Genomic DNA, 20911 nt, shown 5'->3' on the forward strand with positions numbered 1-20911 from the left:
AGTGCTTTGAGTGGTCGGGAGACTAGAGAGGCGCTACACAAGTACAGTCCATTTACCATTTACTGTTGTAATACTATAATGTAGTACTTTGTGTTTCAGGGACAGTAGTACTGTTGTAGTACTTTAATGTAGTACTTTGTGATTCAGGGATAGTAGTACTGCTGTAGTACTTTAATGTAGTACTTTGTGATTCAGGGATAGTAGTACTGTTGTAGTACTTTAATGTAGTACTTTGTGATTCAGGGATAGTAGTACTGTTGTAGTACTTTAATGTAGTACTTTGTGATTCAGGGATAGTAGTACTGCTGTAGTACTTTAATGTAGTACTTTGTGATTCAGGGATAGTAGTACTGTTGTAGTACTTTAATGTAGTACTTTGTGATTCAGGGATAGTAGTACTGTTGTAGTACTTTAATGTAGTACTTTGTGTTTCAGGGATAGTAGTACTGTTGTAGTACTGTGATGTAGTACTTTGTGTTTCAGGGATAGTAGTACTGTTGTAGTACTGTGATGTAGTACTTTGTGTTTCAGGGATAGTAGTACTGTTGTAGTACTTTAATGTAGTACTTTGTGATTCAGGGATAGTAGTACTGTTGTAGTACTGTGATGTAGTACTTTGTGATTCAGGGATAGTAGTACTGTTGTAGTACTGTGATGTAGTACTTTGTGATTCAGGGACAGTAGTACTGTTGTAGTACTGTGATGTAGTACTTTGTGTTTCAGGGATAGTAGTACTGCTGTAGTACTTTAATGTAGTACTTTGTGATTCAGGGATAGTAGTACTGTTGTAGTACTTTAATGTAGTACTTTGTGATTCAGGGATAGTAGTACTGTTGTAGTACTTTAATGTAGTACTTTGTGTAGTAGTACTGGGATGTCAAAGTTAAGTCATATTTCCAGTCTGTTATAGTTACCGTGGTGATTTTTCCATAGTGATCTTACTGAGATGTTACGGCTATTGTGATGTCTCCATATTATAAATTCCATAGTGTTCAGGTTTAAGGTGTCATAGTGGTTGCCGTGGTGATGTTTCTAGGATGTTAAGGTTACCATGGGGATGTTTTTAATTTTAACTTTTATTATCATCATGGTGAAATTTCGTTATCATTTTCAGGATTGTTTGTAGAGGGTTAGGGGTTGCTATGGCGATGTTTCATACAGGATGTCAAGATCAAAAGATGTATTCAAATCTATAGTTACCGTGGCGATGATTTAAAGACATTAAATTTAACATTGTGTGTGTGTGTGTGTGTGTGTGTGTGAAGCAGGGGAAGCACTGCATCCTGGACGTGTCGGCCAACGCAGTGAGGAGGCTGCAGGCAGCTCAGCTCCACCCCATCGCCATCTTCATCCGACCACGATCCCTGGAGAACATCCTGTGAGTCTGTGAGGTCATCAGTGATGTCATCAAATACGTCACATTATGGGAGCTGAGGACATGCTAACGCTGTGTGTGTGCGTGTGTGTGTGCACGTGCGTGTGCGTGTGCGTGTGTGTGTGAGTGCAGGGATCTGAACAAGCGTCTGTCGGAGGATCAGGCGAGGAAAGCTCTGGATCGAGCCATCAAACTGGAACAAGACTTCCTCGAATGTTTCACAGGTAAAAACTCTACATGTATGTTTATGACACGTTTAGAGCTTTGTTAAGGTTTGTTTTTAACTGTACGTGTGTGTGTGTGTGTGTGTGTGTGTGTGTGTGTGTGCAGCCATCGTGCACGGCGACAGCTTCGAGGAGGTGTACCACCTGGTCAAAGCCGTCATCGAGGAGCAGAGCGGCCCGTACATCTGGGTCCTCACCCGCGACAGACTCTGATTGGCCACTGCCAGCGACGGGCACCATCTCCGTGGAAACCGCCGCCACGGAGAGCAGATGTTTGTCTTTTTATTGTTTTGGTTTTCTTTCTATGGGAGGATGACGACAGAACACAGGCGCTGGATGGATGCTGTAACCACGGTAACCAAGAGAGATCTGTTTCTTTAAGAGGAGGACAAACCTGTCTGTCTCTCCAGCTGTCTGTGTGTCAGACGGAGAGATGGAGACAGATGATCAATTGATTGATTTATGTGTTGATTCAATAATCCTGTATTATCAGTAAATAATGAATCAGGACTGTAGAATTCAGTTGGTATTGAAGTATTTATATTATCCTATTTATTTATTGATTTATTTATCTATTTATTTATTTATTTATTTATGTGAAGATGGTGCGTGTGTGTGTGTGTGTGTGTGTGTGTGTGTGTGTGTGTGTAGTGTACATAAAGACTTGTGTGACTGTAAATAAAACGATGGGGCTCAAACACACAGTCTATTCAGGGCTTTAAAGTATCAAACAACTGGACTGGACTACAACTCCCACCACACCCTTCTGTTGGACTACAACTCCTACTAAACCCTTCTGATGGACTACAACTCCCACTACACCCTTCTGATGGACTACAACTCCCACTACACCCTTCTGATGGACTACGACTCCCACTACACCCTTCTGTTGTACTACAACTCCTACTAAACCCTTCTGATGGACTACAACTCCCACTACACCCTTCTGTTGGACTACAACTCCCACTACACCCTTCTGTTGTACTACAACTCCTACTAAACCCTTCTGATGGACTACAACTCCCACTACACCCTTCTGATGGACTACAACTCCCACTACACCCTTCTGATGGACTACGACTCCCACTACACCCTTCTGATGGACTACGACTCCCACTACACCCTTCTGATGGACTACGACTCCCACTACCCCCTTCTGTTGGACTACGACTCCCACTACCCCCTTCTGTTGGACTACAACTCCCACTACCCCCTTCTGTTGGACTACGACTCCCACTACCCCCTTCTGTTGGACTTCCACTCCCACTACACCCTTCTGTTGGACTACAACTGCCACCTCACCCTTCTGTTGGACTACAACTCCCACTTAACCCTTCTGTTTGACTACAACTCCCACTAAATCCTTCTGTTGGACTACAACTCCCACTAGACCCTTCTGTTTGACTACAACTCCCACCACACCCTTCTGTTGGACTACAACTCCCATTTAACGCTTCTGTCTGACTACAACTCCCACTAAACCCTTCTGTTGGACTACAACTCCCATTTAACGCTTCTGTCTGACTACAACTCCCACTAAACCCTTCTGTTGGGCTACAACTCCCACTAAACGCTTCTGTCTGACTACAACTCCCACCACACCCTTCTGTTGGACTACAACTCCCACGACACCCTTCTGTTGGATTACAACTCCCATTACCTTCTTCTGTTGGACTACAACTCCCACTAAATCCTTCTGTTGGACTACAACTCCCACTACCCCCTTCTGTTTGACTACAACTCCCACTAAACCCCTCTGTTGGACTACAACTCCCACTAAACCCCTCTGTTGGACTACAACTCCCACTACCCCCTTCTGTTGGACTTCAACTCCCTCTACATTCTTCTGTTGGACTACAACTCCCATTACCTTCTTCTGTTGGACTACAACTCCCACTACTTTCTTCTGTTGGACTACAACTCCCACTACCCCCTAACTAAAGCTACTAAAAAATTCAAAATCTGTGTATGTTTGGACTACAACACCCACAACCCTCCTCATCTGGACTACAATAGCCTTATGCTGGACTACAACACCCACAATCTCCCTCTGCCAGGACTACAACCCCTCATCTGGACTACAACACCCACAATCCCCTTCTGTTGCATTGGACAGTTCAGAGAGTTTCTGGTGATCACTGTCTCAGTTGTTGCTTGGCAACAACAAGGAGGTTAAACTGAAACTGAAAACTTCCATTTTTAAACCGAAGGCTATGGACTACATTGCCCACAGTTCCTGGCTGCAGTGAAGGATTACACGACCTACATTTATCTACAGCACAGAAGGACTACATTACCCACAAGTCCCAGCTAAAGGTCTTCATTAGCCAGCGTCCCCTACTGCTGGACTACAGTACCCATGATTCCCTGCTCCTGACCAGACACAAAATTTAAAAAGTGAGTGAATGAGCACGGTGGGGGCGGAGCATGGTCACCTGAGGCCACGCCTCCCCTCCTGTTTCCCCATGGGACTCCATTACCCACAGTGCTTTGGGAGGAGGAGGGAAATGTCCTCCTCTGACATCACCCATGACAGTGAGCGTAACCATGGCAACTGGGACTGCTGCTGTCTGATGGTTCCAGTGGGGTTTTTAGACTGAATATCAGGGTCATGTGAATAATTATAATAATGATTATAATAAACATCATCATAATTATTGATGATGTCATATCACCTCACGCACACACACATACACACATACACACATACACACACACGCACACATATACACACATATACACAGGGGTTACCTGAGGTCGTATTTTCTTTCTGAGCACTAACAGAAACACTCTTTATAAAAATATATCTGAATATTTATTAGCCAATAACACAAATACACACATACACACACACACACAAACACACACACACACAAATACACACACACACACACAAACACACACAAACACACACACCTACACACTTATGCACACATTAGTACAGAGGAGGCTGTTGGTTTGATGACCGGCTTGTTGTATAATGAAATAAATTAGTTATAAATGAAATTCAACTATTGAAATAAATTCCTTATAAAACCTGAACATGTGATCTGTCTCTGATTAATGTATTGATGACTCTCTGACTGAAACATTGATGACTTGGACTCAATCTTGAATATTTATGAGTAAAACTTGGCTTTAATATTTGACTTTATGTCATGAATGACTGAATGAATGTTTGTTTTATGATTTTTATTTCGTTTGTTCTACATGATGCCTTGACTGTACGTCACTGTACAAAATAAACATTAATGGCAAGACGATGAAAACATGAACAAACCAAGATACACAACTTATTACTGAGCAGACCAAAGATACATAAATAAATAAACAAATATCAAGTGTTGTGATGCAGTTAGACAGTAAACGACTGAGTTGTGATTATAAACGTAAACATGTTTTTAACCTCAGTTTCACACCGTCAGAAGAATTTCACCCTGAACTCACGTCTGCTTCTCGTATCCTCACTGTGAATCTCCATCTAGCTGTGGTGAACGTATCAGCCGTCAGCGAAGAGACTTTCTACCCAGTAACATATTCCACACGTACAGGAACGGTTACTGGGACAGTTGACATGGACATGTCTTTAAGACGCACCACTACGTGGCCCGTACGCAGGTATTTAAGGCCCAGGTGTGACTCTAATCACTGATCAACACTGAACGGTGCTTGTTGAGGAGAAACTGGTGCAAGAAGTGTCTGCATTGAGAATGATGGCTGAAGTTGAGCTGAATTCTCTTCCTCCTGCTCTTCATCACGTCTTCTTGTGGCTGCTTTCTTCCTCCATGTTTTTATCTGAAGCTACGTTAAAATCAGCTCGCTAGCGGTCAGCAGGACTCCTCCTCTTCCTCTGTGCAGGCTGCACACTGAGTGGAAGAGGAAGAGCTGCTCACAATCTCACAATCAATGAAAATGTGACTTAAAACTGAATAAAAGTCCATTTATAACAGTTTGTGTGGAACAACCACAACGCCGATGTATTATCTTGTATGTGTGTAAGTTACTCTTTGGTAGACACCATTGTAGCGGACAAACACAGCACCGCCGTATGCATCTGGTGCGTGTTTACTCTTTGGTAGAGGAGGTATGACGCCATCGACAGGCGACCAAATGAAACGGTCCGTTACTTTGATTAAATTACAGATTTCTCTGGGTTTAAAAACTGTTGGAAACATTTGGGATGATGTAAGTACACAACTCAACAACATATATAACATAGGTCTAGTTGTTTTTACACATTTTAATGTGGAATAATTACATATTATAGCTTTAATATGGGTTAGGTCAGTCTTTTCTGAAGTGGTTAAACTCAGCTGATCTAGAGAGATTTGCATCATCATTATGAAGTTTGTTATCTGGAGATACTTAAAATGCTTTGGATGAATGTTAAATGTATGTTTTACATCCTGAAAACTAAGAAGGATACCATTATTGTACAAGTCTACTTTCTCCAGATCAGTGAAAACTGGGATAGAGGAGGATTTCCTTCAAGATAATTTTGTACTTCGTGCCACACAATAATTGTATTATTAACAAAGGGATTACTGCGTTTTTTCAGTTTTGATAGAAGACAAAGGTATTTTAGAGATTTTAGCCTCCTCAATCCTTAACCGCGGTAACAGAGACTCACACACAAACCAGAGAGAGGCTGCCTACTACTGAGCAGCCCAGTAACACCCTTACAGGTCTGAGGTTCATTCATATGGCAGGTCAACAGCCTTGAGCGTCTATGGTTCCAAATAAAATTACAAAAAAGCTCGTTCTGTTAAAAAATGTGTATGAGGAGCAAAATGAATGGTCTGAAAGAGGTATAGGAGCTCAGGGAAAATATCCATTTTAATAATATTAATATGGCATAATATATAATAGGCCTTTCGGAGATCCTCAAAGTGTTCTTTCCACCACTTGACAATGTCCCCAGTCAACCAGCGGTTCTCCACCCCTGCTGAAAGCAGCGTGGGCTAGGCCCTGCTTCCCCTTCCTGGGTCGCCTGACAGTTTGCCAGAACTTCTTTTAGGCCAACTGAAAGTCCTTCTCCATGGCCTCCCTGAACTCCTCCCGTACCCAGGTTTTCACTTCAGCAACCACCTGAGCTGCTGCCCTGTTGGCCCTTTGGTACCTATCTGCTACTTCAGGAGACCACTGGGTGACCCAAACATGAAAGACCTCCTTCACTGCCAGTGTCCACTAGTGGGTTCTTGGGTTGCTGCAAGACAGGTACCAACAGCCTTCCAGCCACAACTCTGAGCAGCCGCCTCCACAGCTGAGGTCCTGAGCATGAGCCACTGAGATTCCATGTCCTCAGTCATCCCCGGGATGCAGGAGGAATTCCTTCGGAGAGGGCAGTTGAAGACCCCATGGACAGAGGCTCCACCATACGTTCCCAGTCCACCCTCACTACTCGTTTGGGTCTCCCCGGTCTGTCCAGTAGCCTCCCCCACCACCTGATCCAACTCACCACCAGGTAGTGATCAGCTGACCGCCACAGATCTGATGATGCAACGACGAAGTTGATCATCGATCTTTGGCCTAAAGTGTTTTGTGACCAGATACACTTATAAACAACCTTATGCTCAAACATGGTGTTTGTTATGGCCGATCCATGGCTAGCACAGAAGTCATAGTCAATAAATGATTATTGATCATTTATTTATGATATTTTAATGTCCTAAAAGTAATTTAAAAAGGGACTAATTCAGTAACTTGATTTCTATGACAAGAAAGAATGAAAGTGAAATATTTATTGTTCTATAAACAGCAGAACCAGTAATAATCATCGATAAACTTACATTCTAATTGATAAAAATATTACTGTTATTATTGTATGTACTGTACATATGTGTGTATATATAGTATGTGTGTGTGTGTATATTTAGTGTGTATATACAGTATGTGTGTGTGTATATATATATGTGTGTATTTATGTATCTATGTGTTATCATGTGTGTATGTTGTGTATGCTCCACACGTCTCCGTTCAGAGCGTTGGCGGCGCCCTGCAGCGTCCAGGTGAACAAGGCGAGCTGTCGTCTGAAGCGTCCCTCGTCGAAGCGTCCGGGGTCAGAGGTCAGCAGGGCCAGGTGCTCAGTGAGCGCGCTCAGAGTGTGGTTTCCACGGCCATGGATCACATGACGAAATGGCGTCTCAACTACCGACACGTACTGAGACAAGAAGTAGTATTCCACCTGGAGGAGACACAATATCACAGTATCAGAGGTAGTGTTTGTAGTATTTGTGCAGTATCAGAGGTAGTGTTTGTAGTATTTGTGCAGTATCAGAGGTAGTGTTTGCAGTATTTGTGCAGTATCAGAGGTAGTGTTTGCAGTATTTGTGCAGTATCAGAGGTAATGTTTGCAGTATTTGTGCAGTATCAGAGGTAGTGTTTGCAGTATTTGTGCAGTATCAGAGGTAGTGTTTGTAGTATTTGTGCAGTATCAGAGGTAGTGTTTGTAGTATTTGTACCCTCATGATGCGGGTGTTGTAGGAGCGTGCAGTATCAGAGGTAGTCTTTGTAGTATTTGTGCAGTATCAGAGGTAGTGTTTGCAGTATTTGTGCAGTATCAGAGGTAGTGTTTGCAGTATTTGTGCAGTATCAGAGGTGGTGTTTGTAGTATTTGTGCAGTATCAGAGGTAGTGTATGCAGTATTTGTGCAGTATCAGAGCTAGTGTTTGCAGTATTTGTGCAGTATCAGAGGTAGTGTTTGCAGTATTTGTACCCTCATGATGCGGATGTTGTAGGAGCGTGCAGTATCAGAGGTAGTCTTTGTAGTATTTGTGCAGTATCAGAGGTAGTGTTTGCAGTATTTGTGCAGTATCAGAGGTAGTGTTTGTAGTATTTGTGCAGTATCAGAGCTAGTGTTTGCAGTATTTGTGCAGTATCAGAGGTAGTGTTTGCAGTATTTGTACCCTCATGATGCGGATGTTGTAGGAGCGTGCAGTATCAGAGGTAGTGTTTGCAGTATTTGTGCAGTATCAGAGGTAGTGTTTGTAGTATTTGTACCCTCATGATGCGGATGTTGTAGGAGCGTGCAGTATCAGAGGTAGTGTTTGTAGTATTTGTACCCTCATGATGCGGATGTTGTAGGAGCGTGCAGTATCAGAGGTAGTGTTTGCAGTATTTGTGCAGTATCAGAGGTAGTGTTTGCAGTATTTGTGCAGTATCAGAGGTAGTGTTTGTAGTATTTGTGCAGTATCAGAGGTAGTGTTTGTAGTATTTGTGCAGTATCAGAGGTAGTGTTTGTAGTATTTGTGCAGTATCAGAGGTAGTGTTTGCAGTATTTGTGCAGTATCAGAGGTAGTGTTTGTAGTATTTGTGCAGTATCAGAGGTAGTGTTTGCAGTATTTGTGCAGTATCAGAGGTAGTGTTTGTAGTATTTGTACCCTCATGATGCGGGTGTTGTAGGAGCGTGCAGTATCAGAGGTAGTGTTTGTAGTATTTGTGCAGTATCAGAGGTAGTGTTTGTAGTATTTGTGCAGTATCAGAGGTAGTGTTTGTAGTATTTGTGCAGTATCAGAGGTAGTGTTTGTAGTATTTGTGCAGTATCAGAGGTAGTGTTTGCAGTATTTGTGCAGTATCAGAGGTAGTGTTTGTAGTATTTGTGCAGTATCAGAGGTAGTGTTTGCAGTATTTGTGCAGTATCAGAGGTAGTGTTTGCAGTATTTGTGCAGTATCAGAGGTAGTGTTTGTAGTATTTGTACCCTCATGATGCGGGTGTTGTAGGAGCGTGCAGTATCAGAGGTAGTGTTTGCAGTATTTGTGCAGTATCAGAGGTAGTGTTTGCAGTATTTGTGCAGTATCAGAGGTAGTGTTTGTAGTATTTGTACCCTCATGATGCGGGTGTTGTAGGAGCGTGCAGTATCAGAGGTAGTGTTTGTAGTATTTGTGCAGTATCAGAGGTAGTGTTTGCAGTATTTGTGCAGTATCAGAGGTAGTGTTTGTAGTATTTGTACCCTCATGATGCGGGTGTTGTAGTAGCGTGCAGTATCAGAGGTAGTGTTTGCAGTATTTGTGCAGTATCAGAGGTAGTGTTTGCAGTATTTGTGCAGTATCAGAGGTAGTGTTTGCAGTATTTGTGCAGTATCAGAGGTAGTGTTTGTAGTATTTGTGCAGTATCAGAGGTAGTGTTTGTAGTATTTGTGCAGTATCAGAGGTAGTGTTTGCAGTATTTGTGCAGTATCAGAGGTAGTGTTTGCAGTATTTGTGCAGTATCAGAGGTAGTGTTTGTAGTATTTGTGCAGTATCAGAGGTAGTGTTTGCAGTATTTGTGCAGTATCAGAGGTAGTGTTTGTAGTATTTGTACCCTCATGATGCGGGTGTTGTAGGAGCGTGCGGTGGTCGGGTCGTGCAGGTCGCTGTAGTCGCTGGCTCTCTGCAGCGTCTCGGCTGCTCGGCTGTAATCACCTCTGGCGCTGAAAACCCACTGCGGAGACAAACCTCTGGACTGAAGACAGACAGACAGACGGAAACTTTTAGAAAGTGTTTAGAAACAGAGAGAGACTGAAATGTTCAGTAATACCGTCAGTATGATGTCATCATGCTGTGCGTACCTGCAGCTCAGCAGAGTGCTTGTTGAGCTGAGCGCTGAACTGCAGCACCGTCTGAGCGTACGACGTGATGCGTAGCGGCAGGATGTGGTCGTGGGCCAATCGCAGCACCATCTCCCCCACCAGCTCCCCTAAGCTCCGCCCCGTGACCCCCAGACGACCCCCCAGCACTTCCTGTAGGCGGGACACGCTGTCCAACGGCGTGTTGACGAATGGGTACGCTCGCTCCTGAACATACACAGACAGGACACGACGTACGGCTGTGTACAGGTCACATGACTTCAGATAACATGAGACACTGTGGAAGAACATCATATCCAGGACATATTCTATACATTATTATATCTAATATGGTGTAACATGTCATAACAACAGTGCATGAGTCAATGTATCATGTAGAATACAAACATGGAACATGGCCGACATGAGATGATGTAACAAGATGTGATGTAACAGCGTAACATGACATCATACGACCTGACGTGATGTTTACTTGACATAAACAAGACATGACATGAAAATAAAGTGACTTGACATGAAGGAAATCACATGACAACGAAGTGTAACATGATGTGATATAAAAACAGGACATGACATGAAATGACTAAAAATATCATGAAGTTACATAAAACAAAGTAACAAGATAAAACATCTAACATGTGTAACATGTGAAAGGACATGAAGCAACATGAAATGACTAAAAGTACCAAGATGTGACATGAAATAAAGTAAATGACAAACTGACAAAAAATAACATGAAAACGAGCTGTAACATGAAGAGATTTGACATAAATTAACTACCAGGACACAACAGGATGCATGATGGCATGATGTAATGTAATCACAGGCTGACATATGACACAACTCAGACTATGATGAGTACGTGATGATGATGATTCTGAATATGAAGAGTACCTCAGTGAATCTGAGCTCCATGGCTGGAACTCCTGCAAACGCTGTGAAACTGTACGCTCCACTGTTCAGATACAACGGCTTCATACTGAGGAGAAGAAGAAGAAGAAGAGAAGACATCAGGACCAAAAATCAAAGATTAGAGAAAAAGTCCAAAAACTGAAAACAGATTTGTGTATCAGAACTTTGTTGTTTCTTCTTTCCTCTCCCATTAATCATCTCACGACCCCTCAGATTTATCTGCTGACCCTTTGGAGGGGTAAAGGATCTGAGTACTTCTTCCACCTCTGTCCAGGACATTGTTAGCGTAGCTTAGCATAAAGACTGGAAGTGGGGGGGAACTGTTAGCCTTCTGTTTCTTGTGTTACGTTGCTGTGTCGGTGTCTCACATCCTCCAGCTGCCTCCGTCTCTCTCAGCCTGACTGTAGATGGTCTGACCAGCATGTTTCGGATGCTCCACCTGTCTGATGGCGGCGTCCAGCAGGTCGACCAGCAGAGGGCTGCTATAGGCTGACAGGACGTCATCCCCTGGGGAGGCGGGACAAACACACAGAGAGTAGTTTAGTTCATCACTTTTCACCACCTGATTGGCTGGCAGCACATGCAAGGTCTCCTGTGATTGGCTGAGAGCTGTGTTACCCATGATGGCCTGGTCCAGACTGAAGTAAGCCACAGCTTTCAGGTGGAGCATGGACAGGTAACCCTGGCAACCAGAGGTCAAAGGTCAGAAGTTACTATGGCAACCATAGCAGGCTTTAGTAGCTTTTATTGTTGCTGCACAATAAAAAAACACAATTTTAAAATGTTATAGTTTGTAGTTTTTAATCTCCTGAGGTTTTTAAATCTATTTAGTTTTATTTCATGATTTTTATTACTGGTGTGCATTCGTTTCAAATTGTTTTACTGTTGACATTTGTTCTGTCTTATTATTGGCTCGTCAGTCATCTGCAAAGTAGTTTTAACTGCACTGACCTGTACGAAAGGTGCTGCACAAATAAAGTTTGATTGATTTATTGATTGATCAATTCTACTTTTATGAAGCTTTTACATTTTCAAATTTTGTTGACATTGTCAGAAAAGTGATAATTCTAATTTATGTTTATTATTGAGGTCGTAGTGGATGGGGGTGTACTGAGGTGTTCCTAATATTTTGTCCACCGCGTGAACATACATGAGGGGGGCAAAATATTAGGAACACTTTCCAATATAATGCAAAATGATCAATAACCTGACAAATAGTCCCTTTACACCTTGCATCCAGATTGTATCTAATATGATTTAACCTGGTCATATCAATAAAGTGACCAGTGAGTGTAGTTTATTGATATGAATAAATATATATCTTGTTTTAGGATGTATTTCAATGTGTTACAGTGGTGTTCTCTGCTCTCTGATTGGACGAACCTCCAGCCACTCAGTAGCTCCAACGTTCCCAAAATCTCCGGCGTCCCAGCTGACGAACAGCAAACTGCGTCTGGGACTGAAACCTGAGAACGCAGAAATCCACCAACACTGCTGTGATGAAGGCACTGATTCATAGAAAACATCAGAAAATGATTCCATTGTGTTCTACTGTCAAACAGACACTATGACGTCGAGGTTCTGGGTACTAATGTTGGTCACATGACTGATCATATCCGTCCTTGTTATCTTGACTGACAGGTTAACTGGTTATTGAGGGTTTGAAGTTGGGTTTTTACCATTTTGAACAATAACACTGGTAAAAACACTTCCTGTGAGACTGCAGCAAACCACCACCTACACCCAAAACATCACTGAGAATGTCACACCTTAGCAACCACCTGTTCAACATACAAAGTCTCCATCTAGCCCAAAAATACCTTAACAACAGCCTAGCAACCATCTCCAAACAACCCATTAACACTACAGTGATGCCCTACAGACCACCAACAGAGTACAAACTGCAGCAATCAATAAGTTGTTTTATTTCCAAATCTTTAGACATTTTTCCAAATATATGTCGTTATTCATCTCTGTGGTTTGATCTCTGTGATGTTCTCCTTCCTCCTCGTCATCTCTCTGGTCACCTTTTCACTTCCCTGGTGCTCTATTTCTCTCACCAGTTCTCCTGATGTATCTCAGTTCATTAGTTGGTTCTTCTTTGGTGATGTCACCCTTCTTCATTTTTACAAGTGTCTCCTACAAGATTCAGAGTGAATTGATGTTTGTCCTTTAATAGTCTTCATTATTAATAGTGGTGAACAACTTAACACTGAATGTTGTGGAAAGTTTGAGTGAATGTTTTTCACTTGCTGTCTGTTTCAACCTCCTGCAGCTCTTCAATGTTTCCCAACAGATTTCTGAAATAAGATTCAAAGTGATCAGTAATAATGGTAATGCAGCTTTCTTTAAGGGTTTAAACTGGCTCCTACATATAAAGACCATATTCACTAATTGTGTCACTTAAACTCTGTGAAGTCGCACATTTAATGCTGCCAACAATCCAAGATATCCAGTGTTTATCCAGTAATGCTGATTAAACAAAAGTTCTTTTCTCTGAGCTTCAATTTGAATATATGGTGAAAGTGCAAACTCTCAGGAAAGCTTTGAATGAACTGCTGACTAATGTGACTTTTTGTTTGAGACTTGGAGCGAGTGATTTTAGTGCTTTCTTTAAACTGGATGCTTTCATGTGTTGCACTTATATGACTGATCTAAAATGTGGACATTTGTCTGCAGGACATGCAGTTTCAGAGATGTTGATAGATGCAGACACTCATAAACACTGGTGAATATTTGTGTTTAGTCAGGTTTAATCAGTTCCTCGCACAATCAAACACTTGTAACTATTACTAAACAGAACACGCTTCAGCAAAATGACCCACCCACTATCCACCTTTCTATTATTGGAAGTTGGCAACACTACACATACATTTAGCTGGAAAAAAGCCATCAGCAGTCATTGTGTGCAGCCAGCGAGGACCAGGAGAGGCTGCACAGAAAGCTGTTTGGTCCAGGAGCTGCTGCCCGCTGCAGGGACGACTAACGGCAGCATACATGGCTCTGACAGGAGTCTACAGGAATTGTATTGTATTGTAATAGTCTTGTATTCACTTGCACTGGGACATTGGAGTTTCACTCTTGTGAATTTCCAATCAGCCACAACTTTTCATTTATTTTTGGATTAGATGTCTAAAACTGGGGTGGCAGCTGGGGTGGCAAGGCATTTTTTAGGGGCAGCAGCTCGTAGTGACCACATAGTACCTACATAGTAACCACATAGTAACCACATAGTGACTACATAGTAACCACATAGTAACCACATATTAACCACATAGTGACCACATAGTACCTACATAGTAACCACATAGTAACCTCATAGCAAGCACATAGTAACGTCATAGTGATCACATAATATCCTTATAGCAACCACATAGTAACTACATAGTAACCACATAGTAACCTCATAGCAAGCATATAGTAATCACAGTGATCACATAATAACTTCATAGTAACCACATAGTACCTACATAGTAACCACATAGTAACCACATAGTAACCACATAGTAACCTCGTAGTGACCACATAGTACCTACATAGTAACCACATAGTAACCACATAGTGACTACATAGTAACCACATAGTAACCTCATGGCAAGCACATAGTAACGTCATAGTGACCACATAATAACTTCATAGTAACCACATAGTGACTACATAGTAACCACATAGTAACCTCACAGTGACTACATAGTAACCACATAGTAACCTCATAGCAAGCACATAGTAACGTCATAGAGACCACATAATAACCTCATAGCAACCACATAGTAACCTCAAGGTAACCTCATAGTGACCTATCACCTCCATCAGTGAGCACACCTGTCTCCAGGTGAGTCTTACCATTTTTCACCATGGCAGAGAATGTTCGAGCCAGCTCCAGCAGGATCGCTGTCCCGATTCCAGACTTCACGGCTCCTGGACCCAGCGAGTCCCTCTGAGCTCCCAGTATGATGTACTGGTCTGACAGGACACAGTGAGTTGCATCACTGCAGAAACAGGTTCTGTAAAACATAAATCTGTGTTCAGAGCTCACCTGGCTCGTCCCGGCCCTCCAGAGAGGAGAAGATGTTGTTGAGCAGGACAGGTGTCATGGCATTGTGGACGGCCATCTTGACTCGGCGCCCTGAGCTGAACTGTGGACCGACCACGCAGCGCACATATGGCAGCCGAACCCGCCACGACGGAGGACAGGACGGACCAGACAGCTGGCTGAGAGACAGAGGGATGCAGTGAGGTCACAGTCACACCTGAATAGGTAATTTGAGTGGGCGGGGCTCACCTGAGCAACTTGGCTGCCACGGTGGCACTGATTGGCAGAGCCGGGATGAGCGGCAGGCCGGAAGACTGAATTGGCGGGAACTGTGTGTGATTGAAGGAAGGAAAGCCGGGAGTGAAGGGGTCACCTGACCCCAGGTGTACCTGTGATTGGACAACAGAGAGGGAGATGCCAATTGGTGTTAAGAAGCAGTGATATATTACACCTGTAAGTGTGTGTGTCACATGTTCAGACACAGCGGTGTGTGTGTGTGTGTGTCACATGTTCAGACACAGCGGTGTGTGTGTGTTACATGTTAAGATACTGTGGTGTGTGTGTGTGTTACATGTTCAGACACAGCGGTGTGTGTGTGTTACATGTTAAGATACTGTGGTATGTGTGTGTTACATGTTCAGACACAGCGGTGTGTGTGTGTTACATGTTCAGACACAGCGGTGTGTGTGTGTGTGTCACATGTTCAGACATGGCGGTGTGTGTGTGTGTGTTACATGTTAAGATACTGTGGTATGTGTGTGTGTTACATGTTCAGACACGGCGGTGTGTGTGTGTGTGTCACATGTTCAGACATGGCGGTGTGTGTGTGTGTGTTACATGTTAAGATACTGTGGTATGTGTGTGTGTTACATGTTCAGACACGGCGGTGTGTGTGTGTGTGTGTGTGTGTGTGTGTGTGTGTGTGTGTGTGTGTGTGTGTGTGTTACATGTTCAGACACGGCGGTGTGTGTGTGTGTGTCACATGTTCAGACACAGCGGTGTGTGTGTGTGTGTGTGTGTGTGTTACATGTTCAGACACGGCGGTGTGTGTGTTCAGTCCGAGGCGTCGGGGGTCCTGCGGCAGGTCAGCGGGGTCGGGGTAGATCAAAGCTCCGCCTGCTCCGTACCTCTCAGCCATCCAGACCTTCTCAGCGAAGCTGACCCCGCCCCCGACACGCATCACCACCACACAGCCAATCACAGACACACCCGAACTCTTCAGCCAATTGAAATCCTCTGGACGGCCGTAGTTGGCATAGACCACGCCCCCCTGCAGAGAGACAGACAGGTAAAGGTGAGTGGGACTGTGGTTACCATAGCAACATGTACATCCTGTCTGTGCGTCTCACCGTGGTACTTCCTGTGGCGCTGTATGGACAGAAGTCTGCCGGGTTCAGAGGAATCTGCTCTGAGATCAGACCTGCAGAGTCCACCAGCCACAGAGAACTCCTCTGAGACCTGCACACACACACAAACAGTAAACAAACAAACAAAAACAACTAAAAACAAACAGTACCTCAGCCTCCAGGTGTTGGGGGTCAGAGGGCAGGTCATACCTGCTGCTGTCAGGTTATTTATTGGTCCGTACCTGCTGCTGTCAGGTTATTTATTGGTTTGTACCTGCTGCTGTCAGGTTGTTTATTGGTTCGTACCTGCTGCTGTCAGGTTGTTTATTGGTCCGTACCTGCTGCTGTCAGGTTGTTTATTGGTTCGTACCTGCTGCTGTCAGGTTGTTTATTGGTTCGTACCTGCTGCTGTCAGGTTGTTTATCGGTTCGTACCTGCTGCTGTCAGGTTGTTTATTGGTTCGTACCTGCTGCTGTCAGGTTGTTTATTGGTTCGTACCTGCTGCTGTCAGGTTGTTTATTGGTTCGTACCTGCTGCTGTCAGGTTGTTTATCGGTTTGTACCTGCTGCTGTCAGGTTGTTTATTGGTTCGTACCTGCTGCTGTCAGGTTGTTTATTGGTTCGTACCTGCTGCTGTCAGGTTGTTTATCGGTTTGTACCTGCTGCTGTCAGGTTGTTTATCGGTTTGTACCTGCTGCTGTCAGGTTGTTTATTGGTCTGTACCTGCTGCTGTCAGGTTGTTTATTGGTCCGTACCTGCTGCTGTCAGGTTGTTTATTGGTTCGTACCCGCTGCTGTCAGGTTGTTTATCGGTCCGTACCTGCTGCTGTCAGGTTGTTTATCGGTCCGTACCTGCTGCTGTCAGGTTGTTTATTGGTTTGTACCTGCTGCTGTCAGGTTATTTATTGGTTTGTACCTGCTGCTGTCAGGTTGTTTATCGGTTCGTACCTGCTGCTGTCAGGTTGTTTATCGGTTCGTACCCGCTGCTGTCAGGTTGTTTATTGGTTCGTACCTGCTGCTGTCAGGTTGTTTATTGGTTCGTACCTGCTGCTGTCAGGTTGTTTATTGGTTCGTACCTGCTGCTGTCAGGTTATTTATTGGTTTGTACCTGCTGCTGTCAGGTTGTTTATTGGTTCGTACCTGCTGCTGTCAGGTTGTTTATCGGTTCGTACCCGCTGCTGTCAGGTTGTTTATTGGTTCGTACCTGCTGCTGTCAGGTTGTTTATTGGTTCGTACCTGCTGCTGTCAGGTTGTTTATTGGTTTGTACCTGCTGCTGTCAGGTTGTTTATTGGTTCGTACCCGCTGCTGTCAGGTTGTTTATTGGTTCGTACCTGCTGCTGTCAGGTTGTTTATTGGTTCGTACCTGCTGCTGTCAGGTTGTTTATTGGTTCGTACCTGCTGCTGTCAGGTTGTTTATTGGTGCGTACCCGCTGCTGTCAGGTTGTTTATTGGGTTGTACCTGCTGCTGTCAGGTTGTTTATTGGGTTGTACCTGCTGCTGTCAGGTTATTTATTGGGTTGTACCTGCTGCTGTCAGGTTATTTATCGGTCTGTACCTGCTGCTGTCAGGTTGTTTATTGGTTCGTACCCGCTGCTGTCAGGTTGTTTATTGGTCCGTACCTGCTGCTGTCAGGTTGTTTATTGGTTTGAGCCTGCTGCTGTCAGGTTGTTTATTGGTTCGTACCTGCTGCTGTCAGGTTGTTTATTGGTTTGTACCTTCTGCTGTCAGGTTGTTTATTGGTGCGTACCTGCTGCTGTCAGGTTGTTTATTGGTTCGTACCTGCTGCTGTCAGGTTGTTTATTGGTTCGTACCTGCTGCTGTCAGGTTGTTTATTGGTTCGTACCTGCTGCTGTCAGGTTGTTTATTGTTTCGTACCTGCTGCTGTCAGGTTGTTTATCGGTTCGTACCTGCTGCTGTCAGGTTGTTTATTGGTTTGTACCTGTGGGGGAACTGCAGCGTGGCGTACAGAGACTCGGTCCAGGTGTGATCCATCTGCAGCCGTCTGAAGCGACGCAGGATCTCTGAGGCCAGAGACGTTCCCTCTGCAGAGCCGGGAGGGTGACTCGCTCTGCTGACTCGACTGAAAAACAATCAATCATCAATCAGTCAATCACTCCATTATATCTGACTGATAACTGATCAGTCACCCGATCATACCTGACGGTGTTGTGAATATCTTCGTCCTGTAGCAACTTCCTCATCATCACTCTCAGCTCTCCCAGGTAAAGCCCCGCCCCTCCCTCTGCAGGTGGCTTAGCCCCGCCCCCCGGCTGCCAATCCTCCTCTCCCCACCCCCCCACCTGCACGCTGTGGCACCGCCCACCGAACACGGCGTAGGCCAATAGGAACGCTGAGAGAGAGACAGACAGAGAGAGCATCCAGACTTTGATGTTCTGATAATATTTTGCCGTCACTGTTGTGTAGAAGAAGCTTCTAATAACGACCAGAACAGGCTGAACACTGAACACTTTACTGCAACATGCTGCAGTTTTACAGAAAAGAACGTTTCCTTTTGTTTACTCTGTATATGAATGATCATGTCAACTCCCAACCTAATCAATTAGTCATGTGACATTTTCAGATGATACTGTTATTCTTTACTTTTACTTTTACTAATTACTCACGAGCAGCTCTAACATCAGCAGCTGCGGAGCTGAAGTGGATCAGTTTGTGGACTCATGATGAGCATCATCTGCACATCACTGTATGATAAACTAAAGAAACTATCAGATCACAGCTCTGTTTCCATACACAGTCCTCACATCACACAGGTCAGTAATTATACATATTTATTACACGGCTTTGTTGAATACTCAACTCTGATTGATCAATCACAGCATTCAACGGTCTGTTATTCCTGAATGAGAACAGACTGTTGCTATGGACATAGTTCTGATCATTGACATCCAATCATATTGATCCACAGAATTACCAGCAGCTCATTCCTGACATCATGTGGCAAAAAAATGTTTTTGTCTCACTTCAACATCAATAGAAATGTTCAGTTTAACATGAATTATAACAGTAGGTTCATCTTAAGAAGGCTACAGTTTATGTTGCCATGGATACAGTTCCAACCATAGAGTCTAACAGACTATTTATTTAGAGGAAGCAATAAAATACTTTTTAAATCAATAAAATCATTTTTGAATCAATATTTTGTATCAAATTATTGATTTCTTTAGTAAATATCAGTGTAATAAGCAGGTTAATGTACAGCGAGCAGGTGGTTATAGTGAAATGAACCCTGACAGGCTGATTCTGCATCTCTGTACGTTAACCGTTACTCAGACGTCCATACTGACAGAGGATCAGCTGTCTGTGTGAGAATCATCAGCTCCTTCATTTCTGTCACTCAGAGTCTTTGGTGTCTGCAGGACTGTTCTGCTCTACAGGGCGGCCATCGAGTCCGTTCTACATCATGGTGTTAGCTGCTGGTTCAGGGCTGTAATCTTCAGTCTGGTTGAGACAGCAGGAAAGATTATGGAAGCAGCCAGAAAAGTTTAATCTGACGCCTCTCACGTGATGAACTCTGGGAGGAGGTTCAGGGTTCCTCTGTGTTAAACACAATCATTATAAACATTAATTTGTTCCTTTATCAGTTAAATTTACAGACAGACGGCGAGGCTCTCAGATACCTGCTGCTCTCCACCGTCAGCATGTAAAGTCTGGGATTATTTACTGAGCTGTGAATGTTTGATATCTTATTACTTTAGACTGCAGTTTTTAATAGAGTGAATGTTTCTGTCTGCATGTGTGATCTTATTTACTGTGTTTTTTCTTAAATTGTTTTTATTGTGTTGTTGTTGCAGCGATTCTCTTTGTCCAAGATGAATTTCTCCTGCGGTAGACAATAAAAGTGACCTTGACCTTAAACAACAGACTTTGCCTCATTTCTTCTTCTATGGTTTTTAATATGGAGCACAAAACAAATGTGTGATTTCCTGTCCTGCCAGACCTCCTTTAATCACATGATCACACTAATCAATAAAGTGTGTGTGTGTGCGTGTGTGTGTGTGAGTCTGTGTGTGTGTGTGTGTGTGTGTGTGTGTGTGCGTGTGAGTCTGTGTGTGTGTGTGTGTGTGTGTGTGTGTGTGCGTGTGAGTCTGTGTGTGTGTGTGTGTGTGCGTGTGAGTCTGTGTGTGTGTGTGTGTACCGGTGGTAAACACGATGATTCCACACACAAACACAAACACGCCGGCTCTTCGGTAACCACGGCGACCCCGCAGCACCAGCGCTGTGATGTCACTGCTTGGCTCCTCCTCCTCCTCCTGTGATGTCACAAACCTCACCTCCACCCTCTGGGCCCCTCCCCCCGCCTCCTCCTCCTCCATGGCCACGCCCACTGAGCGGTGGAGAGACACTGACTGAAGAGAGAGAGAGAGAGAGATGGTAACCATGGCAACGGGTCAGAGGGGGCGGGGCCATGCGGGGCACTTGGCGGCCTCACCTGTCTCA

The 20911-nt window shown here is 43.9% G+C and overlaps 2 protein-coding genes across 5 annotated transcripts in view; one reads left to right on the top strand and one right to left on the bottom strand.

Annotated features, from left to right (window-relative positions):
- The window catches only part of LOC137174316 (disks large homolog 4-like), a 29935-nt gene extending 25294 nt beyond the window's left edge, over positions 1-4641 (top strand). For 3 of the 4 annotated variants that reach the window (XM_067579522.1, XM_067579519.1, XM_067579523.1), the window contains exons 15-17: positions 1266-1378; positions 1508-1599; positions 1706-4641. In XM_067579522.1, the coding sequence (XP_067435623.1) occupies positions 1266-1378; positions 1508-1599; positions 1706-1812 (312 nt within the window). In that variant the 3' untranslated portion in view covers positions 1813-4641. The remainder of the gene's footprint in view (positions 1-1265; positions 1379-1507; positions 1600-1705) is intronic. The other variant, XM_067579520.1, reaches the window with a different exon arrangement.
- A 2758-nt stretch (positions 4642-7399) lies between these two features.
- LOC137174844 (transferrin receptor protein 2-like) lies at positions 7400-18727 on the bottom strand. Its single transcript, XM_067580331.1, has 14 exons — positions 18611-18727; positions 18393-18533; positions 16458-16566; positions 16136-16378; positions 15358-15497; positions 15112-15287; positions 14919-15038; positions 12459-12541; positions 11694-11757; positions 11444-11582; positions 11058-11142; positions 10146-10370; positions 9899-10039; positions 7400-7783 (listed from the first exon to the last, which is right to left on the bottom strand). Exons 1-14 carry the CDS (start codon positions 18655-18657, stop codon positions 7538-7540), a joined length of 1959 nt encoding a protein of 652 aa, XP_067436432.1. The 5' UTR covers positions 18658-18727; the 3' UTR covers positions 7400-7537.
- Between the last annotated feature and the right edge of the window lie 2184 nt (positions 18728-20911).

This window comes from Thunnus thynnus, chromosome 22 (genome assembly GCF_963924715.1).
Source record: "Thunnus thynnus chromosome 22, fThuThy2.1, whole genome shotgun sequence".
NCBI classification, from domain to species: domain Eukaryota; kingdom Metazoa; phylum Chordata; class Actinopteri; order Scombriformes; family Scombridae; genus Thunnus; species Thunnus thynnus.